At 37.8% G+C, this 27,419-nt stretch overlaps 1 protein-coding gene across 8 annotated transcripts in view; it reads right to left on the bottom strand.

Annotated features, from left to right (window-relative positions):
• Window positions 1–26,007, bottom strand: part of LOC149564185 (Insulinase (Peptidase family M16) protein) — a 226,061-nt gene extending 200,054 nt beyond the window's left edge. For 5 of the 8 annotated variants that reach the window (XM_089827250.1, XM_089827252.1, XM_089827251.1 and 2 more), the window contains exons 1-3: window positions 25,515–25,960; window positions 9,396–9,642; window positions 9,158–9,283 (exon numbers count right to left, since the gene is read on the bottom strand). In XM_089827250.1, the coding sequence (XP_089683376.1) occupies window positions 9,158–9,283; window positions 9,396–9,642; window positions 25,515–25,720 (579 nt within the window). In that variant the 5' untranslated portion in view covers window positions 25,721–25,960. Of the gene's footprint in view, window positions 1–1,052; window positions 2,388–9,157; window positions 9,284–9,395; window positions 9,643–25,514 lie in introns of those variants that run through there. The other 3 variants (XM_089827256.1, XM_089827257.1, XM_089827253.1) reach the window with 2 other exon arrangements.
• Between the last annotated feature and the right edge of the window lie 1,412 nt (window positions 26,008–27,419).

Raw genomic sequence — 27,419 nt, 5'->3', positions numbered from 1 at the left:
TCGATACAACTAGTGGTTCTCTACTGTTCTCCACCAAGGTACTCATCCCAGCTGAAATATCTGTGATAGATGTAACCACATCCCTACTACAACCCATGGATATAAAATTCTTATCAACTGCCTTTGTATGTAATTGTACTATATCTGCAGTTGGTAGAGACTGTGCCAAACTCAACTCCTCTGTAAGCTTCTCAATTTGTAATTGTGACTCTTGAAGGGCCAACTGAGCACTCTGCAAAGAGTCCATAGTCACCTCAAGCTCATGAGTGAGCTTATCAACCTTCTCCTCATTTCCCTGCAATGCAACATAACAAATGTGATCCCCCTCGAGAAGAAAATCTCTATCTACAAGTAGTTGTAGGTAATTTTGTTTCATCATTCCAATTGCTTCTCGAAGTACATGTACCTCTGCAAGGGAAAAAACACTATCACCATACTCATTTGTCAAAGGAGTACCCCAACCATAGGTGGCCAACATTTGACGAGCAACATCAAAATGCTTAACAGTTGTGACAACCATCCTATCATTAACCTTCAATTGGCTTGCTAAATGATGATTCCCTCGTGATGAAACATTTCCACACAAATCTTCCAATTTGTCATCCGCACTGTGATATGAGGCTGAATCAATGTCACTCACCATATGATAAACAGCATCGTTTATGCTATCATCTAGGCACTCCACAATATCTAGGGTTCTGTTACTATGCACCTCATAGGATGGCTCAACTGGCGAAGTAGAAGCTGCTGATATAACAATATTTTTGTTAGCCGACTGGATGGGTCCGGCGGTGTTTCTGTAGTCAACGGATTGACTATCGTCGGTGTTTTGTATTTTGTAGTCGACGGGTAAATAGTTTGTAGCGGATGTAATGTTGTGGCCGACGGACTCCTTCGGGAAGGTTCGGCAGTAGTATTTATATCCCGTCTGGGATCATTGTAAATCATCAATCATCTACTATTACGAATATTATCAAGCATAATGTATGTCTGGCATATGCGAATAAATTCTGCTATTCTATTCTATTGTCTGTATGCGTTGATTTCTTTACCTGTACGGTAAACATTTGGCGCACTTCCACTTCCAAGGTGACTGCGTGTCCATCCACATCATTATCTTGGGATTCATTGTCATCAAATGAATTTTCTGATTCGTTTTCCAAGATCCGATCTTTGCTCTCTATAAGGTCAGTTGTATGATGGTCACTAACTGCTGGGAATTCATCATAGAGGTTTCTAGATACTATAGAGACCTCTTGTTCGTCTTTCTCTTTGTTCTGTGATGTAGTCCTCTTAATCATGGAAACCATACGTCGTGCCACTTTATCTAGTTTTGCAGGGTCTGAAATCAAATCATTCATCCTTTTCTGATTTTCATCCAACCTTTTCAAACTTTTGTTTAAGCTTCTCCATATTCTTGTCCCGCTGCTTCTGGGTACTTGAAGTAGACATGATTAACCAACTGATTCAAATGCTGAGGATTACGTGACCACTCGTTTTGTGTCTCCAACCCGTGAAACGATGAGGAAATCTGTTCAGAATACTAGACCCATGTGGAGATTTTACAATGCAATAACTCACTTCAAACTGCCCATGACTTCACCTTCATTTGATGTAACAAAACTGATGTGTGAACAAGAATACTCAGCCGTACCTGTACCTTCCTTCTTACTCCCAGACTGACTGTTGAATGAACCTGTATATATCGTTTCCCTGTGTGAATCTTCAGATGTAATGCAACTTCCTTCTCTACTCAGCATTGTATATCCTATACCACTGTACTATTCTGCACTTAATTTTTTTTCTCAGAAATGCTGAATGTTTAATAAATGGCATTAATTCAAACAGTTGATAAGCAGCCTAGAAAAGTTCTGATATCGTTGTGATAGTCTCACGGAACTTTCTTAATGCAAACTATCGATTAGGAATGAAGGAATTTAGTCAAACAGTTCAGTTGCAAGATTAAATGATATTATTAAGTATATCCTTGTGATGAGTCCCAGATTTTAATCAATTGGAAGAATGCTGGAATTTAGTCAAACAGTTCTTAGACAATCCTGAATATATTCCGATTCCAGAATAGTAAACTTCACCAGCACTAATCACAAGTTCAGAATTTGTATTTGGTAATTTTAAAAGCTAATCTGTGAATATTGCTGGCCTTGGCAGAAGATATCAAGTTAGTGCAAGCAGAGCTGCAGAGAGCACTTCCAGGTTTGATTGCTTCCATCAAATCAAAATAATCAAGAAGAACAATCCTTTGGAGAGCAAATAATTTTTTAGTTCACTTTTCACCAGAAATATAACCCAATATCTCAGGTGCTGCAACTACAGTGCTGAAATCCATTTTGCAGGCTCTACAGAATATTCTGCTCTTGGCATTACGAATGGATCTAACCAAAGTTTGCAGGCTTTCAAAGTTTTCTACAGCCTTTTCATCTCTTGGAAGCAACAGTTTAGGCCAATCTGCCGCACTAAGAGCCGAGCTTCTTGCAAGTAATGCCTTCCAGGATGGAGATTTCCTGCGTTTAAAAAAAAACCCTGTCTAATATCATGACCCAAACTTATCTCAGATCATGCTAGCCCGACTTCCCTCCAAACACATGAAAATGAAAAACAACCAGAAATACGTGGCTCCAGAAATGGTACCCGACTGAATATAAGCCGGCGGCTAACTGAATGGCAGCTTCACATGTTCTATCATGACCCTTAGTCGGGTGTATTTGTGATCCCTGTTGTTGCAGACGTTGAATCCGAGTATTACTAAAATTGTCACGGCTTCTCTTTGCGTTAACCCGTCTGTCGCTTGTGGAGTTAGCCGGCACCCGTGAGTTTGGACTGAGGAGAGCCCGCGACTGGAAATGAGTTTCCAACACGCAGCTACAGATCGTGTTCCCTCTGAATATTACGTGCTTTGCCGTCGATAGTGGTCTCTTCTGCCGTATAAGACAAGAGATGTCTTGGTCTTCGCTTCCTGTGAATGGTGAGAAATTTTAATATTCCCGCATGTATATACTGTCTTGAATGCGTTAACGGCAGTCTGTATGTCTGTCGCCTTGACTAGTGCTTCACCCGCAACCCGAGCACGATATTTCTATGGCTACCTTGGCTACTGGTGGAGTGTATGCAATCCGCTTGGAGGGAAAAAGTCACCTCGTGACCCAGGTCTGCAATGGCGTATTGTCAAAAATGGCTGGCCCATGAACTGGTATGGAAGGGCAGCAAGACTGTCAGCAACTTCTACTCCACAACGTGATCTCCTTACTGGATGTGGGTGGAGAGATACCTCAAACTGGTGAAGGCCCGACCCAGTAACTTGTGTAGCAGCCCGCAGCTCCAATCTGTACAATGTCGATAACCTGTAGCAACTTCCTTGATGCGTGAGTCGAGGTGATTGGTTGTAGGATGCCCTCCATGTGAAGATGAGTTGGGTAGACTGTTCTACTAACTGCCTCTCAATCCAACATTAATTTATCTAGCTGATAGTATCTCTGTTCAGAAAATGCAGCTGCTATTCGACTTTGAAAGAATTTTATTTGCTTCTCTGCCTCAGAATTCTTCTCGAGCTCTACTTTGTATAAATCTACAAAATGGCTTTTGAAAACTTCTGAAAGCTCCTCCTGAAGAGTGTGATTATCCCGTTTGCATGCAACTAGCTTCTGCTTCAATGTTTCAATCTCCTGCTCCAAACCTGCAGTCCTTTGGGCCTAAATCCTTGTTATAATACCTATGTAGCCAGTTCCTGCTTGTTGCATACATACTGTTCAATATCTTTGCGCAACTCCTCACGTTCTGCAATACCAAAACTGCATTTAACCACATTCTACTGCATAAATCTAACTGAACTCACTTCAAATGTCGGAACAGGAACCACATTTATCTTTGCCGATTTTCTGCCTGAGATATGCGTGAACTTCAAAAAGGATTTTTTTTTTCTGAATAAACTTGCATAGGATGGCAGGATCTTTGGCTCTGATACCACTGACATATCCCTTTCCGGATATTCACTAAAAGCCTCGATTAAAACTTACAAATTTTAAATCCGAACAGTAATTCAATATTTGATACAAAATTCAGAACTTAAACCGATATATAACCAGCAAATATACAAATGAGAAAATCCAGAAAAATGTGTTTATTTCCTCCAATATCCAGACTTATACATAAACCAGCAGATTAATACAAATAACCCAAAATGCGTTACTATATTATACATCAGCAATACAATAACGTGCAACAATTCAGAATATCCAATCTTACAAACAAAAATAACAGTCAGATTGGCAATATAGATAGAACCTGAAAGAAAGCTAAGTTTGTGTCCAACCTTCAAAGTTTCTTCAAGGGTTTGCGTCCTCAAAGAAATAACCAACAACTGTTTCCAGCTCCCAGATTAATATTTGTTTTCAATAATATAATCTTCATATATCTCCTCTCAAGTGGAGCTTGTTGTACCTTTATTACTTTTTCCAATGAGATGCACACTCATTCAAGCAATGTGGGATAAAGCAACTTTTTGTCCTTTAGTCACTTAAGTGAACATAGCACCTTTTTAAAATAAAGTGACAAATTAAATAAACCTTTAAGTCACTTAGCCAGTAAACCATAAAATCTTCAGGCATTAAAATAACTGACCAAACGAACTCGGATAAGCTCATGCTATAGCTCGTTGGAAAGCTCTCGGCGAGACGCTTCCAACCCAACACTGAAGTACTGAAAATACTGAGCTCTGATTACTTACTAAAAATAGTAAGTATCTGGACAACCTGCCCAAACTGCTCCGATGGGTCTAGAACTGGAAATGTCTAGGCCAAATCTCGAACTGAACCCCGTATAGAACCTTTTCGCCCCTAAAGCCTAAGCGAAGTGTGCTGGCCACAAAGAATTATAATGTCCCAGAAAAAGGGGACATTACATTCTAACCAGTTTGTAATGCACTTAGGATTAACACCAGCCTATGAAGGTTTGTATTTCTTGTTTGAAGTTGAATAGATGGTTGATAAAGGTTTGCAACTATCATATATTGTTAATCAGCATCTAATTCAGTAGGATTTTGGCATCTAAAATTAAGCATCTGGTATCTGTTCATCATTTCAGTATTGCACATTTAGGAAAATGAAAAATTGTTAATTTCCTAGGGTTGTCCATGTTGAAGATTGCAGCTGCAATAAAGATTTTATCTCTATTTTTGCTATTGAGAACTTACCTCCATATTGTGTCAACAGCTTAAAAAGACATTTATGATAATATTTGAGATAATATGTAGAGACATGTGTCATGCGAAGAGGCATGCGTATGGATATATGAAGAGTTCTATATTCGGAAATTGAAGAGACCTTCGGGTGGAATTTTAAGTCTCATTTTCAATCTATTTATTCGATTGCCTAGTGTAATGATGCATGCAATCAAGAGAAAGCATTGTACTTGAACATTTATTATTTTCAATAAAAGAGGTATTTTTCTGGTGTAGCTGGGTTTTTCCTTTCAAGTTGACTGGTTTTCCCAGAATAAAGTTGTTGTGTCTTTCTGTGCCAATTTTCTACTTTCTTATTGCTGTATATCTATATTTCTTAGCAAAACATTAACATGGTATCAGAGCAAGGTTAGATAACAGCATATAAGGAAGTGTTGAAGATGGTAGTAGCGACAGAGATGTTTTGTGCATACCTATTTCATTTTCCTTGTTCCCTAATGCTGCTGTTATGTTTTGCGGCCCCTGTTATCTGCAAATTATAACTTTCATGGTTCCCTGCTCAGTATACCTTTGTATTGAGAATTGTGTATACCGTCAGCATTGTATAAGTGTGTGCCATTTACTTGCTTTGGCAACGCTTTTTATTTGGCGCGTATCTCATATGGTTCATGTTTAAGAGATGACTTGGCATCACAGTCAGTGCTGTGGCATTTTGTCTTTTATCAGAAGACTCTCTCTTCATTAGTCTGTTTTGATAAAGAAGATTGTCAGGATTAACTCGAGAAAAAATAAGATATCAATTTGATTATGCGTTGTTTGTCTTTCTGTCTGTTTAGCAATAATCTGCAGTGGGGCTTCTTGGAGCATTGTAACAGTCGATTGCAGTTCAACCACACTGCAACGATGAGGGGCATCGATCAAAGTTGAGTTATGGATAATTCATGCCCCACAGAAGCACCATTAAAGGATGCAAAGCAAAAGGCTTAGACAAATGCACATTAACACAGTGCCCTTTATCAGACCTGATCTCGATTTTGTTTCCTTAAGATTGAAACGAAAATATCAAAATATATCGAACCTTGCCCAAAGTGATGCTCAAATTCAAGGAAACAAACAAAAGGGCCCTTAATGTGATTCAAAGTCCTCCTTCCAGCGGACCTGAAATAGGGCCTTCATCTGCTTCTGCACAGAATTCAAGGGCAAATGACGGTCACTTCAAGCACTTTACTGATATGGTTCCTATGTTTACCGCTGGTGACCTAGAGCTTATCATTGTATGTTATGGATTGACACTGTCTGAATATATATTTTGGTTGTGCTGGGGTAACCTTGTTACAAAGGGTTTTTAGTTATTTTGTACAAACTTCTGAAAAGAGATTGAATCACAAACATTAAATCTATCATGACTCTCATTTTTGCAAAGTTTTTGTTTTTTATATTCTCATCATGATGATGGGCACTACCCTCATTGCCACACTTTTATATGGCGAAGGCATAACTCAAAGAGAAAACACAATACTCTTGTTTGTTGCAGCATTATTTCTTATATTTGAAGGAATTATTCCGTTCGTATGAAATTAAGATACCAGACAACATAACAGATGGTCAAAAGTGAAAGCCTATAATTTTCCTTACTCCCTCTATTATAAATAAAATTATATTAGTGACAGGACCAATTGTCCTGGGAAGAGATTTGGGCAGTCGAATGCTTCTGGAAACATACTGGGTTTGCCTTTTGATATTTATGGCAGAACTCCTAGCATAGTTCATATGTAGATTGGACTATGCAAGGTGCTCCCTGTCTCTTATGCCAGAAGATCTGCTGAAAATACACCATGTTATTGTCATATTGAGAATGGTTTCTGTGTTGCTGGTTGGCTATAGAGATCTGCCAAGATCTTTGTTTTGTCTTCACATGTATGCCTGTAACAGGCTATGCCAAAACAGAATCAAGCATGTTTCCAAATTCTGCTGATTCTTAAAAGAAACCTTTGTCTGGATTTGTGCCGGTGTTTAAATATTGTTGGAGGTGCTGGTCTGCATTTACTCAATATCATTAAAAGAAATTATTCTATATTGATCCATATTTGTGTGCGTGCTGAGATTCTTCTCGAGGAAAACAGACTCCAAAGAGATAATTATTCTATAATTATTAATCTCTCTTGATTGCAGGACCAATCAGGAAGCAATGGGATGGTGAGAGATTATATGCAAAGTAATGCAGACTGTATGAGGATGCTGGTTGTAGTCTGAAACTGAATTGATGATGTCTATCTTCATTAAAAGAGAATGGTCATATACAGGAAATGATATTTAGAGGGCGACTATTTTGATTCAGAGGGAGGTTGTGTTTAATTTTCTGCATGCTTACATGGCACTGTAACTGCTAAAGCTTCCTGTTTGGTCAAATTGGAATCAGCTATTCTATTGTTGTGATCAAAACTGTCCCTGTTGAGAGGGAGTCTCTGTAGAGAGAGAATCTCAATCGTTCTTATTCATGTTGTTAATGAGCTCTTCTCCGCAAAAGAAGATTGAGGTGAAATCTCTAGTTCCACCCTCTGCGAGTAGGCATGGTGGATTCACCCTTTGCAAATAGGCATGGTGAAAATACATTCTTCTCTAGGAGAAGTCTGAGGTGAAAGCCCTCATGCCACCCTTTGCAAGTAGGTACAATGCACCACCCTCTGCTAGTAGGCATGGTTGAAATGCAATCTTCTCTAGGATAAGTCTAAGGTGAAAATCCTCGTCCCACTCTCTACGAGTAGGTATGTTGGACCACTCTCTACAAGAAGGCATGGTAGAAGTCATGTGTGAGACTCTGTAACTTTAAATTTTTGCTTATATGGTGAATTAAGTTATGTTGAGATAACATGTTTTAATGAGAATATACGTGATGAAAAATTATTATTAGCATTTTTTTCCAGCTATGCATGCCAACCATACTAAAGATCTCTCTTTTGCTAAGAGGGAGCGTTGAAGATTGTAGCTGCAATAGAGATCTTTATCTCTATTTTTGCTATTGAGAACTTACCTCCATTTTGTATAAACAGCTTAAAAAGACATTTATGATAATATTCAAAATAATATCTACAGACATGTGTCATGCAAAGAGGCATGTGTATGATGGATATATGAAGAGTTTTATATTTGAAAATTGAAGAGACCTTCGAGAGTAGTATGAAGACTCTCATTTTCAATCTATTTATGTGATCACTTAGTGTAATGATGCATGGCATCAAGAGAAAGCATTGTACTTGAAGATTATTATTTTCAAAAAAAGTTATTTTTCTAGTGTGGCTGGGTTTTTCCTTCAAGTTCAAGTTTGAGTGTTTTCCCAGGATAAAGTTGTATCTTTTTGTGCCAATTTTCTACTTTTCTTATTTGTGTATATCTATATTTCTGAGCAAAACATTAACAGTCCAATTGAGGAAATTATAAAAATTCTTTTCTTTGTGATTAGTGCCCACTGTAGAATCCCCACTAATTATCGAAAATTACATACTATAGATAGATATTAATATCTATAACGGTATGTTTTACCTTTTATTTTCAGTTTTTTATTGCATTTTATCCTTTTTGATTTTTTTTTAATAACATTTTCTTTTATTGAATTGTTCTTCGGTGCAGCTTTTTAGCCAAACAGCCTGCTGGTTTGCCTAGTGTACTAACCAGGGTGTACTCAGCCCTAACCTGGATGCAAACCTGTCTAGGATACATACACGAGACTCCTAGGATGTACCAGGTAACAAATAAAATGTCATTTCGGAAGATTCTGGCCATACCATGTGATGGTATATCATGAGTTGGCAAGCATATCCCAGATCTTGAAGATGTGGCAACTCTATCAATCCCCATCTATCACGTTATAATAGGTTAGTTTTGGAAAGACACTTATTACAGATAGTCAGCTGGTACTCACCACAACATAATAATTGCTCTAAGTAATTCTCTGATAAATTTTACCTTTGAACCTTCCATCATTAAGAGCCAGTGAGCATCCTGCATACGTCCCATGGCATTCCGTCCTTCCCTGTATTCCTCCAAGACAGCTCCTCTTTCTTTGTCCAGATCCTCATTTGAGATACGAATCTTTACATTAACAATAAAAAACTCTGACAAATCATATCAACTAAAAAGGTACAATGACACTCTGAACTGAGCATCTACTGAGAAAAGAAAACCCCATAAAAGGCATTGCTACCTCTGTGCTAAATTCTGCTAAGACAGATATTGCCTGAGACAAAAGCTGGGGTTTATCAACAGGTACAAGCAACTCATAAATTGTCTCGTCGGAGGATGTTGATGCATTTTGGCAAGGACCAAACTCTGCTCCAATACTCTCCAAGAACTTGACAATGTCATGATTTGTATATTTTTCAGTTGCGCTGAATGCAAGATGTTCAACAATGTGGGCAACACCCCGCTCATCCTCCTCCTCCAAAACTGAGCTGCTCCAAAAATAATACATTTTAATAAGTAAAAGTTTAAAAATTGGGCTAGGCTTCAAAGTAAATAATCTGAGTCCAGAAAGAGACTTCTACAGCTTTTTCAAAAATTCATCTTCTTACCCTATAAAAGCTAAAAAGCTCAAAAAAAAACATGCAAACTACAATATAAGAGTACAATATCAAAATTTCACACCAGCTTTGACTTTGAGACAGACCGTTAAAGCACCAAATATATGCATCAATGATTAAGTGATTATAACAATAAATACCTGTATTTTACTATTTTTGTATGCATGAACATTTCATCTAAATAATATACAGTTTCTGTATTTTTGTGTACATGAACCTCAACTATTCTCTACAATAGTAGTTCAGAAATCCCACGGACTAAATATTATAACTCAATCTTACTGCTGTCAATAAATTCCGCAGCAAGCACAATTCCAGATTTTTTCAATATTTTGAAATATATGTTTGTTTAATAGTTAGTACATATATGTGATATAATTTTACTATTATTAAGACGATCATTTTTTTAAAAATCATTTGAAACATTTGTGTAAGTCTACTTGATTAAAATTTTGAAATCACTTTGAACTATGTTTCGATATCACCAACTTAGAATATTGGTCTAATTATTCTTAGTAAGTTGTATAATGTTCTGCAGATTCTGAGGATAGATCAGTCTTCAAATGTAAAGACTAGATAGGCACAAGAATAACCTTCAGCAATAACACTGATATTTAGGTTTAATATGCTGATGGAATTATTTTAGATCCTGGTACAAGTACGAACTGGAGTACTGAAAGTTGCAGATAAAACTCGTGAGCCTATGCAGACTTGGAGATCAAACTGTATGTTTTCTGTGTGTCCCCATACTGTCTTCACAGCCCACTAATATATCCATTTCAGAGGGTATGTCCATCAAGGGACATAACCCTCAGCATTTAACTAATAATTATTTATCCCTAAGTCGGCATCTAACTAACAGTTGTTAGTCTGATCTTAGCTAAAGTTAGTTAAGGCACAAAACTAAAGACTATTATACCCAGATCGCCGGCACCCTTAGAACTAGTATAAATAATTATAAAATGCCATTTGCAATGGAATATATAGTTATGAGAGTAAGGTACGATCTGTACCCAAAGACCTGTGGATTACCAGGTTAATTTCTTAACACTCCCTCTTAACCTGATAATCCTACAGAGAGATATTATATCTAGCAACATCAATACAGATGTTAACCAAGAATTAATACTCTATATCTGTCTATCTCTTCTCAATACACAGTATTATAATACATATAATACAAAGTCATATTACTAAACCTGTGATATGACAAATCACTGCTACTAGTGATAAAATACATGTTGACTCATAGAAGCTGGTACTTCTAAATCACAACTAGATCCTAAATTTAAGATCTACCAGAATATAGGATAAACTTGAAGAATTTCTAGATTTCTTTCTTTATCCAATTTGTGACCCATGAACAAATCAATGTCACAAGACGATCTAGAATTCACCTGGATCTTACAGTAAAATCTACTGTTAGGACATTATCTAAGAGATCGTCACCTCTCATAATGCCTATTGCACAAGTATTCATTATTTCAGAGATCGTCGCCTCTTAAATAATGATTACATATGGTGGAGCCCATAACAGTCAGTAGCCTGACAAAAAAAAATTTATCATTTTATCATCTTTATTAATAATCAAATAGTACAAAAATGAATTACAACTCAACCATACCAAGTCTCTTTCTGAAATGTTCTATCTTTACTCTAGATAGAGGTTTGGTGAGTATATCTGTTGTTTGATCTGCAGTACAAATGTATTCCAATTTCACAGAATTCCCGTCTACCATATCTCTTACATAATGGTAAGGAATTTCAATATGCTTGGATCTATCATGAAAAACTGAATTCACTGAGAGCTTGATGGAACTCTGATTATCACAATGAATGATTGTAGGATTCATGGCTTGCCCAAATAATCCCACAAGCAACTTCCTCAACCATGCTGCTTCTCGAGAGGCCATTGCTGAAGCAATGTATTCGGCTTCTGTGGAGCTCTAAGCTGTTGGAGTCTGCTTTCTGCATATCCATGAAATCATAGCTGATCCTAAACTGAAACAGCATCCTGAAGTACTTTTTCTATCTTTAACACTTCCACCCAGTCTAAATCGGTGAATCCATGCAAATCTAAAACAAATCTCTCATATTTGAGTCCATAATTAAGAGTACCTTGTAGGTATCTCATAATGTGTTTAACAGCAACTAGGTGAATCTCTTTAAGTTCACACATAAACTAACTTAAAGCATGGACCGCATAGCAAATATCAAGTCTTGTATTTACTAAGTACATCAGAGACCCAATTATCTACCTGTAGAGAGTAGAATCTATTGGAGGTGATTCTGCAGCTGCTTCTTTAAGTTTATGCAAATTGGTCTCCATTGGAGAAGACATGGTCTTGCCGTTCCACATTCCAAATTTCTTCAAGATATCTGAAGTGTACTTCCTTTGATTCAGTATGATACTATCAGCATTTTGTTGCACTTCCAATCCTAGGAAGTAATGGAGAAGACCCAAGTCTTTCATCTCGAATTCTCTAATACGATCTTTCTTGCACTGATCTATAAGATGATCATCACCTGTGATTAATAAATCATCAACATACAATATCAATATTACCATACCATCTTTATCTCTTTTATAATACAAGTTTGGATCGGCTTCATTCTTAGAGAATCCTAAGCCAGTGAGATATTTATCAATCCTTTCATACCAGGCCCTCGGAGCCTGTTTAAGCCCATAAAGAGCTTTCTTGAGTCGGAAAACAAAGGCATTTGGATCATGTGTTTCAAATCCTTTTGGCTGCTCTATATAGACTTCTTCAGAAATCTTCTCATTGAGAAATGTTGTCTTTACATCCATCTGATGTACCTTCTATCCCTTAGAGGCAGCAATTGCTAAGATAGCTCTAACAGTAGTATATCTGGCGACAGGAGCAAAGGTTTCCTCGGTGGAAGATGACCGCATGAGCTTGGGTGCAGAAGATAAATGCATACTTACAGCTAAATCCTATACCTGAGGAGGAGGCTATAAAGTATGCAACTATTCACTTGGATGGATCGGCGCATGAGTGGTGGCACCATGGCATGGTAACCTTGGGACATAATCAGATCATGTCTTACGAGGAGTTCACTAAGAGCTCATAGAGAGATTTGATACCAGGGATCTTGAATTATAGTTTAAGGAGTTGGTACAACTCAAGCAGTGGGGATCAATTGAGACGTATATCAGTGAATTTCAGAGGTTCGTTGTGTTGGTCACAGATATTTCAGAGAGAAGGTTAGTGGTGTTGTTTATGGATGAACTCTCAAATCCCTTGCGAGGTTGGGTCAAGGGGCATGACCCAGCTATGTTACAGGAGGTCACTAAAAAGGCTCATGACTTAGCACCTTCTTCTAGGACCAGATTTCAGCACAGGGATTCCTATATGAAAAAGGACAAGGAGAAGGACAAAAAATCTTTTCACAAGGATGCTCAACCAAAAAGAGATAAGTTGGATAATGACACCCTAAATGATTTGAGAAAGAAGAAGCTATGTTTTCATTGCAGAGAGCCTTGGGATTTATATCATAAGTGTCCTCTCAAGGCTAAGGCAAATCAAATGGAGTATTTATCAACAGAGGAGTCTCAATCAGTGAGGGAGGACCAGCACTCTAATTCAGATGAGGATAGCACTACAAAGGAGAGCAGTATTCCTGAGGATGAGAAGTCATTAGCACGATTAATGGAGACTCAAAAGGCAATCACATTTAAGGTCAGGGGTACTATCCAAGGGCAGAAAGTGATCTCACTCATTGACACTGGGGCTACACATAATTTCATAGATGCACAATTGGTAGCCAAGAGAGGTCTACAAATCGAGGAGCATGCCGGGTTTAGAGTCATGGTAGCTAATGGTGACAAACTATTATGCACTCAGAAGATATCTAATCTTCACATCAGGTTTGCAAATGGCTATGAGTTAGAGGATGAGTTCTATGTGGTAGACATGGGAGACTATGATGTCATCCTTGGTATGACATCCTTGGTATGACATGGATGGCCTCGCTAGTTAAGTTCACACTCAACCTAGCAAAATTGGAGATGAAGTTTCAGCATGAGGGGAGAACTAGTGTACTTAGAGGACTTTCAGATGGGAGTTGCAAAGTAGTTTCCCTGAGGAGAATGCAAAGACTTTTTCGGCATAATGACAAAGTGGGCAGCAGAATGTTTGACTATGCCAACTTTACGGGAGCCACAAGTGAAGAGTCATCCACCAGATATCCTGGAGATACTTGACAAGCACACTAAGGTATTTGATGAGATTCCGCATGGGGTTCCTCCTAACAGAGGGATAGAACATGTTATTGAGCTTAAGGAGGGAGCCAAACCAATTATGATTACTCCTTATCGTCATCCTCAGAAACACAAGGATGAGATAGAGAAGGCAATTAAGGAGTTGTTGGAGATGGGGCATATCAGGCCTAGTAAGAGCCCCTTTGCTTTAGTAGTAGTGTTGGTAAAGAAGAAAGATGGAACGATGCGCATGTGCATTGATTACAGGGCATTAAATAAGAAGACCATTAAGAACAAATACCCCATCCCACGAATAGATGAGCTGATTGATGAGTTACATGGTGCATGCTTTTTTACAACGATTGCTCTACGGTCAGGGTATCATCAGATCAAGATAAGGAAGGACATTGAGAAGACAGCTTTTCGATGTCACTATGGCCCATAGTTCCAAAAATCGCCATAAAAACGAGTGAATCGCGATACAATTCAACCTAGCCGAGTTTTTGTGAATCTTGCATCATAATCGGTGATTTTTTGGGATTCAAGCAATTCATGCCAAAAATCGAATGAATCTCCATCGTGAATCGGCTACGGCAGCCATAAAGTTGCATTCAATTTTTTAAAACTGCATATTTTTATTATTTTCTTTTTAGGCTTTCCTCTTTGTTATAACCCTAAAGGGCCTTCTAATTGTTAGGCATGAGTAGAAGAGAGGAAAAGTGATAGAGAAGAAGAGAAAAGAAAAACCACAAGTTTCCAACCGGCAAGAAGAAAGAGCACCAAAGAGATCAAAAGTCCATCTCGGGAGGCCATAAATTGCATTGGGAGCATTAAGGAGTCAATATCAACACTCCTCAACTCATTTGCAAGAGGTAAGTGCTGATTTTTTTTGCATGTTAGTGGATAATGCATTTTTTGTTAAATTTTTTTAGTTTTCATTTGCAAATCTTGAATGTTTTTTAGTTTTACTAAATTGCAAACTAGGGTTTGTGGTTTTGTAGCTTTTGTTTATTAGTTTCAAACTTTGATATTTTACAAATTTTTTATTGCAGCAGCCCTTTGCTTTCATTTTCCACAATGGGTAAAAAAGATGAATGTTGGAAATATAACAAAGAGTTTCTTGGAAGAACCAAATTTCAAACAAAATGTATATTTTGTAAAGAAAAAATAAATTCTGGAGGTATTTATAGATTGAAATACCACATTGTTGCTATACCTGGACATAATGTTACAATTTGCACTCAACAAACTGCTGAGGCAAAACGCACTTGTTTAGTGGCATTAGAAAAAATTGAACAAGACAAATTGAATAAGAAAATGCAACTTGAAGGGCTAAGGGGTATTGGCTCCCATGTTCCCGCAGCCGCATCTACATTTGCATCTGCATTCGTAGGTTGTGTTGGAGAGGGTTCTTTCAAGCCTCTTTTTCGTCCTAGTTCTAGTGCTCATGTGAGTGCTAGTGCTAGTCGATCTTATACTGAGACAGAGTCCAACACCAACCTATTGCGGCCTAAAGTGTGAAAAAACAGAATGGATAGTTACTATGTGCCCCGCACTACTCCTGGCTCCCAACCCTCGCTTGAGGGCATGGGTTTGAACAAGGAGATTCATGATGCTACCAGAAAAAGAGATTTGCAAATTTTGGTACTTTTGCAACATTCCATTTATTGCAGCCAGGTAATTGATTCTTTTTTCTTTGTTTTCTTTTAAGTTAAACTTAAAAGTATAAGTAAAACTTTAATTATATCTACTTGTTTTATGATTTGGGTCTTTGACATCTAAATTTCTAATCATTATCTATTTGTGACAAGGCTCCTTATTAGCAGAACATGATAGATGCAATTGTTATTTGTGGTTCGGGGTTTTAAGCCCCAACTGAGGCTAAGTTGAGTGGATACCTCTTGGATGAAATGGTAGAGGATATAAGGGTTGAGCTTGAGGAGAACCGAAGCAGTGGATCGAAAAGGGTCGCACCATCATGATTGATGGTTGGACAGATAGGAGGAATAGAACACTCCTCAATTTTCTTGTATCCTGTGGAGGTGATTGATCATTCTACTTTCCTACATACATAATTGTGAATCGTGATTGACTATTTCAATTTTTGATTTGTTGATTGCTAATTTGTTGATGATCCATTTAACATTATAATTCATTGTTTTGTACTTGTAAGATATACCATGTTCCTCAGATCCATTGATGCTTCTGCTCATGCAAAAAACACCACATACTTATGTGAGGTTATTGAGGAAGTCATAGCAGAGGTGGGGGAACAACATGTGGTGCAAGTGGTGACGAATAATGCAGCAAGTTATGTTGCTGCAGGTAAACTTTTATCTTTTCAAGTTTTGAAAATAAATTTATTTGAATTTTGAACTTTTTCTAATTCTAAGTTTCCTAAGTTCTAACATGTTTGAAATTTGAATTTCTAATTAACTTAAAATTGTTGTAGGTAAACTTTTGATGGAGAGGCACCCCACTATATTTTGGTCCCCTTGTACAGCACACTGCATTGACCTCATGTTGGAGGAAATTGGCAAACTTGAGTGGGTCAAGTCATGTGTGGAAAGGGCAAAAAACATATGCAAGTTTATTTATAATCATTCTTTTGTCCTTAGCACAATGAGGAAGTACACAGGAGGAAAGGAGTTAGCTCGTCCAAGCATCACGAGGTTTGCCTCGAATTTCATCACCCTGCAGTCCTTGTTGACATCAAGGGACGATTTGAGAAGCATGTTTGTTGGGCGGGAGTGGATTTCATTTTCTTATGCTGCGACCACTACAGGGGTAGATGTGGTGGATTGCATATTTGATGATGATGGTTTTTCGAAACCTACTAGAGAAATCCTTAAGGTAAATTTATTGCAATTTAACATTTAGTATTTTACAGTTTACTATGCTAATTGTTTAATGATTTAGTTTTACTTTAAGTTATATTATTGTATATTTAAGTTTTGACTCAAATTTTTGTTTTACTTTATATGTAGGTCACTGAGCCCCTTGTATCTCTCCTACAAACTGCTGATGGGGAAAAGCCCTAACAGGTTAAGGAATGGCATCATCTATGACTGGGCGTCAATACTAGCTATTGGATTCTTCATGGAGGCTACATGGACACAAGTACCTTCAGACCTACTAGAATTGCAAATGCAAAGTTGAGTGGAATTATGTCACCTACCCACTCTTTATTAGAGACACTTAGACACCTTGGCCATAGGTGGTAATCTTCAGTCTAGTTAAAAAAGCCAGCGTTGTATAATTGTGCCTAAAACAAGGTTTAAGACAAATAAAGAGGAGGATGACAATAATGGCTACAAGGACTTAGGGGATAAATTGAGGGCGAGTGGAAGAATTTTTGGGATGGTGAGTTGATAGTCACCCAATGGAGGAAGAAGCGTTGGACTTAGAGGTTAAAGTTAGAGGCCTTGCAGAAGTCACACTCGCGAGTATTGTCATCCCTTTTGGTGGTTTCACACCTATTGATATCGTACCACCCTCTCATGCACCACACCCTTGGGTGTCACATCTTCACAAGGGAGAGTTATTTTTGCTCCAACACTCCTAATGGGGAAGCAAATTGACCTCGCCTTTGTTGGCTATGATAATGGCAGTTGTTCCCATACCTAGCATTAGGCAATCAAGGACCCCAGTTACTTTCATAACTCCCAATAAGAGTATAGAAACAACAATTGTGCCCCCACCAACAATTACAATGCCAGAGAACCAAAGGCGGTAGAGGTAGAGATAAAGGTGATCAAGATAGAGGTCGAAGAGGTGGTTGGACCAAAGGTGGTCACCATGGAGCATTCAGTCGAAGATGTGTTGAGGGATGGAGTCGTTGAGTTGTTCGTAACACGTGTACTAAGTCAAAGGTGACCATGGATGCTTGGCTCAACCGTTTCTAACTCATGCCCATCGCACCTATTGGACCTGTACTCCTTTCACCATGACAGCAGGTACCACCATTTAACTAGATTGTGAATTTGGATGAAGGGAGTTCACTTGTGAGAGAGTTAGAGTGATGTAGTACAAGGCACGAGGATCCCCAATGGAGATGTCCTAGCCCCCAACAAATAACCACACAGCGGAAACACAACAACAATGCAAGATCTGATACCAAACCACAACTCTTTATTCATAAGATAATTAATTACATGCAATATGCCCGGCTGTAAGGCCTTCTGGGTTAGGGCCAAATACAAACAACAATTACAACATGGGTTCTGCAAGATCCCACAAGATCCAACTTACAATCCCTATCCCATCTAGTCCAAGTCCACAACTGGATAAGAACACCAAGAACCCACACTTGTACCCTCAAGTCCACCAAGAAATCCTCTGGTTCTCAAGCCACAACTACTAGCTCTTCAAAGTTTGCATCTAGCCTTCATCGTCTTCTCAAAAATGGATGATCATAGTCCTAAAGACTCCACAAAACCCCCTACTCATACCCAACTAAGCCACAAATCGGCCTAGTTCATTACAAACTAAATTAAATCTCTCACATTAAATATATGTTGAGCCACAAGTCAGCTACGACACAAATTAAATACCCATAGATAAATCGAAAGCCAAAAGTCGGCTCACAAACAACTCGGCACAAACAAGAACCAAGACCAAACCGAGCATCAGCAAATTCCAAGCATTGTCGAGCACCACAATGCATGTTGAGCTCCTAGTATCAACAGAGTTCCTTCATCGAATGAGCTCACTCTTGCAACACTACTGACGAGCTCCCAACCAAGCTCCCACTATCTATCAAGTGCCCCAAGCTTTGTCGAATGTCTTCATTAACCGAGTCACTCGGTTAACACAACAACCAAACCAACTCAATATCAACCGAGTCACACTTCATTCTTCAATCGAGTTCCCAAACTCCAAAGCCAAACCACACCATCCTGCAAGATTGCAAGCCAACCAGGTATGCTCCTGCATCATAGAGATAGATCCCTAGCGTGACACAAGCGTACAACAAGAGTGTGCAGGCAGGATTCATGTATCGCTCAAACACTTATATGACACTCAAGGTGAGTCTAGTGACCTTGACTAGTACTTGGCAAACATTGCAGCTAGCGCATGATAATACTTGGTCAATATGGAGGGAGGCACATAGAGTACTCGATTACGAGCCCACGATGTGCTAGATCATGATGTTGAGCAATTGTTGGTGTTTGCTAGAGGAAAATGCATTCAAGAGTCTATGTAGTGCATTAAGTTTCGAGGATGGCTTGCTATGGAGACCTTGGCAATGTTGGAGGACAGGGGCCTTCCAAAGCTAGTGAGAGATAGCTGGATTCATTCCTTGTTAAGGAAGGTTGAGCAGGCACTCTACAAGGGGTACTATGAGCTCATGAGAACCCAGCACATAGCATTAGGGGTTGCTGTTGTACGAATAGCAACATTATCGTTCGAGAGGAGTTGGTCACTCGACTCCAAGGGGGTAGAAAAGGAGTTGGCTCAACACAAAGGTTAATTGGCCAAGTTGGAGGAACAATTGGCTTAGGAGAGAGCTAAGAGGGCATGATGAAGTTGTTGAATCAAGAGCAAGCTAAGTGGGCAATGGTAGACACTCGCCTTGTTGTAGCTATGGAAGAGAAAGAAGAAGGATAAGACGATCTTGGAAGGTGGCATTCATGGTGAAGTCTGCTCACGAATGGCAGATGTTAGCAAAGAAAGACTTACGGATATGGAAGGAGCAAGTGTACTGATTGAGAAAGCAATTGGCAACCTCGACACCACCGCCTAACTCATGAAGAACACTCCCTCGACCCCCTTCTTGGTTTCTTTTTGCATAGTTGTAATAGTTCCCATTTTGTTGTGTACTATCAGGAGACGACTCTTTTATTTTTTGAGGCAAGGGGTCGGGGGGGAATGATGTTGTCAAGTAATTAGTGTTTGCTAGTCAAGGTGTAGTAGTTGGGCGACAGTTTGCGCTCGCATCTACTCGACACCCCTATATATGTTCATGTGTTGTCTCCAAGATATGATGTTGTCATCATGAAATAGAAGTACTATCGATGTCATTCTAAGATACATTGTAAGCATTTATGAGGCTAATAAATAGGCATATGTGAGTTCTCTTATATTACATATGTTATGTTACATTCTCCTATGTGTTGAACTTTATCCTATGGTGCAAACAGTAGAAAATGGTTCTTAATGATACTCTTCAAAGAGCTCGATAACAATACACATCCTCATCACTCCATCTTTCTTCCTGACCAACACTACGAAAGATGCAAAAGGGCTAAAACTAGACCCGATATTGCCCCCACATCCAACAATTCTTTGACTGCCTTTTGAAGTTCCTCCTTGTATGCCTTTGGATGGCAGTGGGGAGTGATGATCACTAGTTTCGCTCCTCATTTAAGCTCGATGATATGTTCAAAACCTCTACTAGAGGGTGACCCTAGGGGTATGTCTTTGAACACTTTTCCATGTTTGTCCAAAATAGATTGAATCTGAACATTGGTAGTTCCTTCTTTTCTAGCAGCATTTGTATTGGTGATGATACATTCAGCTGCCCATGGTAGTTGTCCCTTACAAAAAACTCTTTCCATTCCTTTGGGTGATATCTCCCTTATCCCTTTGCTGGATAATCCATGTATATTTTTCCATTACATTGGAAAGAAATTTCCATTTTTTGATGGCTGGTCTCATATTTGTCAATTACATGCAGTCATTGAACCCCAAGACTACCTCCATATATCAATCACATAAGTGCCATTTGAGGTATCTTCCAAGTGCAAGAAAGGTTAGATCCACTAGCTACCTTTACATCAAATCCTCCAATTGGAACTGTATTCAGTCTCACCTCCTTACTATATCCCTCATTGACATAGTTGTAAGTGGCTCCACTGTCAATAAGGACGATTACCTTCTATCCTTTCGAGACCCCTTTAATGCAGAATGCACTGTAGCATAGTTCCCCTGTGAGGGCAGCAAGAGTGCCTCCAGCAGATCCTTCAAAATTTTCTGCTTCCTTTTCAGAACCAGTCTCATCAGCTTCAGATTCTTAATCAGAAATTACTTCAATATTGTGTATCTGCCCTTTTCCTAAGCAACAATATCCTGGCTGCCATGGTGCCCTGCATTGAAAGCACTTCTTTCTTCTTGGCCCATTCTTAGATACACCAAAGAACTTAGGCATGGCTGATGGTGCTTTGGGAATCACTGTATTTCTTTGAAAGGGTTTTTTGGGTGGTACAAGGGGTATTGTTCTACAGCTGTCCCATACCACTAATTCTTCCATATTGAGAGCCCTTGTAGTAGCCTCCTGAAGCATGCATGGATTGAAAGCCTTGGCCATCCCTTTGAGGGGTTCAACTAGTCCTTCCACAAAGAGCACAACAAGCCTGTTTTCAGACACATCAGGCACCATCACAGAAAGTTTTTGAAACTCCACCACATAGTCCTCCACCATGCCTTCTTGTTTCAGATGTGCTAATTCTCTAAAAATGATTTTCAAATCCTTCCTATAAAACCTTTCAGTCAATCACTGACAAAAATCCTCCATGATAGTAATGGAATCGTGTCCTTGACTCAACATACCATGATATTTCATAAGATATCCATTCCAAATGCAAAGTGGCCATTTTGATAGCTTCCTCTTTGAACATTGGATTCAAAGAGAAATATGTATCAAGACTTTGTAGCCATGATCTTGCTGGTGTGTTGCTTGTTCCATCAAAATTGGGTATTGTGGTCTTTCCCAAACACTGTTGCATATCATTCATTTCATCATACCCCTTTCTCCCATACCCTCCTTTTTCTGTCAATCTGCAATATCCGATAGAAGTTGTGTCCATTACTGCTTCGCTTAGGGCATGATACTTTGGCATGAAGTTGGTCCATTTCATTTGCTTGATTGCGTTGACCTTTATCCCAATTTTTTCATGTCAAGAACTTGGTTCGGAAAGACCTGGAATTGGTTGATGATCTTCCTCCTTCAGCAGTAGATTTTTCCGAATGCTACTTTCACCCTTCTCATCTGCAGACTTATCAGAATGTGGTTGTTGACTGAGTCCTCTTAACAATTGTAACACCTCCCTCATTATCTCAAACATGTTAGCATGGAACTCTTCAAATTTCTTAAGGTGGGTTTTAGCAAGGTCGTCATCTTTGTCACTCATACTTTTACCCTTCTTTTCTCTTTGTCGGTACCTTTGTTCTCTTTCTCTCATCAATCAACCCTCCAGGTTGGCAAGACTGTTAGCTCTGATACCACTGAAAGATTCCTTTCACCAATAGGAATTCTTATAATGGGAAAAGGGCCTTCTTCAAATGGTGATGTTGTCCTTATCTGCCACTGTGATTTTTCCCTAGAAATCGTGGTGGTGTCATTATCTGCCACTGCCATTCCACTACTTGAAATCTGTGTCAGTCTTCCTTAGTCTTTAGTTTGATTTCTGGAAGTGTGCCGTCTCAACTCCCTACTTGTTCAAAAGGCCAATTTCAGGTTTATTCCAGCATGTCTAATACAAGCAAAACCTTCAGCTTAAATATGCAATTGTTACCAAGGTGAGCAAAAGTCAGCCCAAAAAGGAAATTAAAAGACATTTTATTTTAAAATTATTTTAAACAACACAAATTGGGTAGAGGGCCAACCCGCATTAATTTATTTTATTTAAGTAAATATTTACTTATTTAAATATGAATTAAAAAGCAAATGAAGAGGTGTTGACCAACCAGCCCAGTCTTATTCAGAATCAACACACCAAAATTTATTGGATTGAGCAGGTGTATGCTGAGGCTGAAGAGATCCAGATGTTTAATCGACAACCACCATATGTCACTAGTCATATTTAGAACATTTTCAAAATTGGAGCTCTTGAAGGTGAGTTATTTTAATTTTAGCTGTAGTTATTAACTTATTTGTAAAAAGAATTACTTTGATTATCGGACACGTGGTTGTCCCATTTTGCCTCGAACAAAATTGAGTTGGCATGGTTTGTGAAGGTTCATGAGGCACTTTCAACCATAGACACCAGCCCAAATTTGTCCATATGGAGACAATCTAGCATTACAAGGGCAGCAAAGATTGAGCAAATGATCATAGATAACATTTAGTGGGATCGTGCTATCTCCCTAATTTTATTATGCCCATATAAGCACAACTTGTTTCATCGACATGGATAGTCATTGCTTCGGTCAGATATATGATGACAACAACTCAATGATTGAGAAAATGAAAGTTGTCATAAATGCAAAAGGACAAAGATCCTAAAGAAGATTTCTTCAAAGAGAACAGTAACAAAATGACCACTTTGTTCCATCTTCTTGCCCTTGCATTGAGTTCCAACTATTATAGTTCTCAACTTCATTATGTGACATCAAGAACTGTCACATACAGAGATGCTTAAAGTCCCTCAAGGGTACAAAGTGGCACTTCACAAGCTCTTTAATGATCATGACATGTGTGATGCAATGAGGGGTGCATTCATTGGCTTCAAATGCTCCAACATTTGTGGTCTGGATTCTCTTCGAAACCAATATATGGTCAATGTTCTTAGTCGGTGGTACTTTCATGACCAATCATAAATTCACCTAATAAATCTTGGAGTCAACATTTAATCACAAGTTAAATTAAAAATAAAATAAATAATCTTTAATCTTTTAAGTTGTATATTATATCTTAATTTTTTAATTTGTAATCCTTAACTCTCTAATTTTGTCTTAATTTGAAAATAATACTTTGTTAAAAGGCTAAATCCTAAGTGAGCAATGGTGAACCCGACAACATTCACTTTGTTCCAGTTCGTTTACGTGCATGTGTACATTTGTCACTAAGAGAGCAGATGAAAAAATAATACAATAGCTACTTGGATTCATGTAAACTAGGCATTCATCAGTCACAAATCTAAGTTTTCTAACATTTATCACTTCCCTGAAAAAATAATTTAATCTGCATTTTTTTTTTTAATTATTTCCCTGTGAAGGCAGGATATATTCTCAAATGTTGTACCATGCATTAGGTTATGACTTCAAATCACAAATATGCAAGGTTTCAGTTGCCTTTATATACTAAGCACAAGGATAGGACCAAAAATATATGTATAGGAAAATAATTGTGACCAATATCATTATATAATTAAAAAGGATTTACAAGTGTGCCTCCTATGTAGTGGCCAGGTGAAAAGGGAATGCAATTCATCTTCTAATAGAGCATCTATGTAGACTACCACAAACTAGGTTTTCTAAATTTCAGGGCTATCCCAGCAATGGGATAGCATCTTTTCGACTAATATGTCATGTAAGAGAATATGACTGTACTTGAATAAGACTGCAAATGTATGTGTAACTGTGCCAAATTCCATGATATTAGGGTACAGGGCAAGGGAACGTATGATTGCACAATGTACATGATTTCATCATACAATAAAAAGTAACAAATGGTCTATTTCTCATCCTAAAGTATGGGCATATAACCAAAAAGAGGCAATAAGTTATCCATAATATTATTATAGAGCGTGAAGGGGATATAATAACATATCAGTGTGCGTAATTTCATTACATACTATGCAGGTGAAACAAGAACACATGACTGTGCCTCTAATTATACTTAATATAATTATATAATGCTTAGGTGGAAAACGACCGTGTTTAATCTTATAGTTGTAAGCATGTATTGAAAGAACATGTAGGTGTAATATCATCGCATATTATGCATGCATGAAGAGGATACATAATTGACAATTGTGCTAATGTCACAGAATGGCGTGCAGGCGAAGATGGAGCGTGTAATTGTGCTTGAATTGTGTCCCAAATCATTATATAAAGCACAGGTGAAAAGCGACTGTGTTTCAACTTATACCTGTGTGCTGGTGAAAAAATAATGTGCAAACGTTGTTGCTCTAAGGTTCCATGATGAAAGAAGACCATGTAATTGCGTCTATATTTCTGCATGATATCATCATAAAGCGCGCAAGTGAAAATAAACCCAAAAGTGTGTCTGATATATCTCACATGGCATCCAGGTAAAAAACAAACCTACACTTTGTGCCTAATATTACCAAAGTGCAGAATGTAAAGAGAGATGTATAATTTTGCTCATTAGTTGGGCGCAGAATGAAAGCGAACTTATAGTTGTACCTGACAGCTGTACACGATTCATTATGGTTAATCTTTAATACGATACCTACTTAGATTAATCTATAAATACGGCTTCGAAAGTTTTTTTCTTCCCCAATGATTCATATATGTACCATCCAGCAGGTTATGAAAGCAAATGTACGCACAATTTCACCAATTAAAATGCTAATGCAGTATACATATAATTGCAAGGATTATGAATCAGAATACGAGTACAATTGCGTGCATTTCATGTAATGTGGACTAGGTTATGACTGAAAAGAAAGCTCGCGCCCAGTTCCACAATCCAACAATGCCCCAAAATAAACCACATATCACATTACTGGCAACTAGGTTTCATCCTCTTGTTTCTCCTTTTTTCCCCATCCGCAAAGGCATTGCATCTTTTTCTGCAATATCTGAAAGGAAAAGTAGAATCAGTTGTACTCACCCGACCTTCACACCAAGGGCAAGGGCAGCACGCATGCGCGGCTTAGCATTCTTCCTCACGTAATAATGCAGTCCGTTTTCCAGAACGCCGTAGTGAACTCCAAAGGGATCCTGGGGAAATGACTGGTCCGTTTCAACATTCAGGAGCTTCAGTGACTTGAATTTATGAGCTTTCCAAGGCGTTGTAGTTTCTCCGAGCAAATCCATGATAACAAACCCCTTTCCTCTACTTCTACAGCTTCTTTGCCGACTATCTGTGCTTAGCAATTTCAGAGACTTCGCACCTGAACAGTTATTGTTTGTTTGTTTGAAGTGCAGAGGGGTTTGAAAAGTTTTAAAGGTGAAATCTGAAAGCAGGTAAAGCTATTGGAAATTTAGGTAACGAAATTTTATTTTATTTAAGGGGGAGGATTAATGGGATTAGAACATAATCGAAAATGCATCGGTTTCTGACGAATAATTCCCTGTCCGTATATAATTCGATGCAATGGATTGAGGAATTTGTTGTGTTATTTGACTTTTCCTTGGCCAACAAAGTCTAGGAAATGCCCAAATATTCTCGTTATGGATGTTTCTTGGAATGTGATGGAAAAGTCCAAATTCAATGTACGGCTCAACAAATGTTTTATGTAAAAATACCACATTGGTTAATTTTCATCATAAGATGTCTAGTAATCCATTTAATATGTCATTTTTCTTACAAGAGGCTTTGAGAATATATTTGTCTAATGTGCTATTTTGGCCAAATCAACAATAAAGTGATATAAATAAAAATAAAAAATAATAGATGTAAATTTAAAATAGATATTTTAAATAATAATAATTTATATTGTCAATTAACTTAGATTTAATGTATGAGAGTTGTAGATATATAATAGTTGTATGAATATCGAAGATGTGAATAGGAAAATAAGAGATTTATAGAGCTATAGTCTCTTCTTTTGGTGATAAAGGAGAATATAATTCATTTACATTGTTGTTTGAAGAGAATTCACTCAAGGAAAAAAATTATATAGTAAAAATAAAGGTAATAACTATATATTGAATATTGAACATTATACCCAATAAATATTCACGCATTGAAAAATTGAATGCAGAACTACAACTTTATAAAAATTCCAATTGTAAACTACTTCACTTAATTTCTTCAAAAGTGAAGGGAACATATTTTTTGTTACCATGGAGAAGATTCTCAAAAATATTTTTTAAACCTAAAATTATTCTATCTAAAATAGTAAATTAATGTATAGTAATTCAATAGCCCATCCTTGCCATTATGAGATTGTGATCGTGATATATTATCACTCCAAACTACTTCTGAAAATAGTATTCTACATATTAAGTCAGTTGCAAATAAAGAATCACATTTTCAAAGTGCATAGATGTTGCATCCATAGAGAGTGCATTCACAAATAGAGGTTGCATGTGCCAAGAATGATACACATAATCTAAGGAGATTACATGAACAACACTCATATTAATAGGGCAGTGAAGAATCCTAATGGAAGAATATGAATGAAATTAAAGGAAATTCAAGTTTAAATTGGAAAATTATCTACTAAGAAGATAGTAGATTCATCACTTTATATATTACAGTCATTGTACAAGGAGCAAATATCGAAGGCTGTAATGCGTTGTGGAATGAAAACATATCACGTGAATTTAGTAGAGAAGGCTATCCATTCATTCATACTTTGTCAAAGGTAGGAAGAACTTCATAACGAGATACTATGTAAGGGAACAAATCACAAGTACCAATATTAGCAAATATTATGTTCCAACTAGCTATGCATTTCAAGTCAGTTGAAGTATTGACCCGAAACAATGGAAGTAGTAAAAAAGGGATGGAATAGAAGACTAAGTCAAACATTTTGGCACCAAGACCAAATTTCATATAATTTCTCAA

Source organism: Cupressus sempervirens, chromosome 4, assembly GCF_028749045.1.
Source record: "Cupressus sempervirens isolate cs-2001-9-10 chromosome 4, ASM2874904v1, whole genome shotgun sequence".
Lineage (NCBI taxonomy): Eukaryota > Viridiplantae > Streptophyta > Pinopsida > Cupressales > Cupressaceae > Cupressus > Cupressus sempervirens.
The sequence above is the reverse complement of the archived record's forward strand: the minus strand, read 5'-3'. Positions and strand labels throughout refer to the sequence as shown.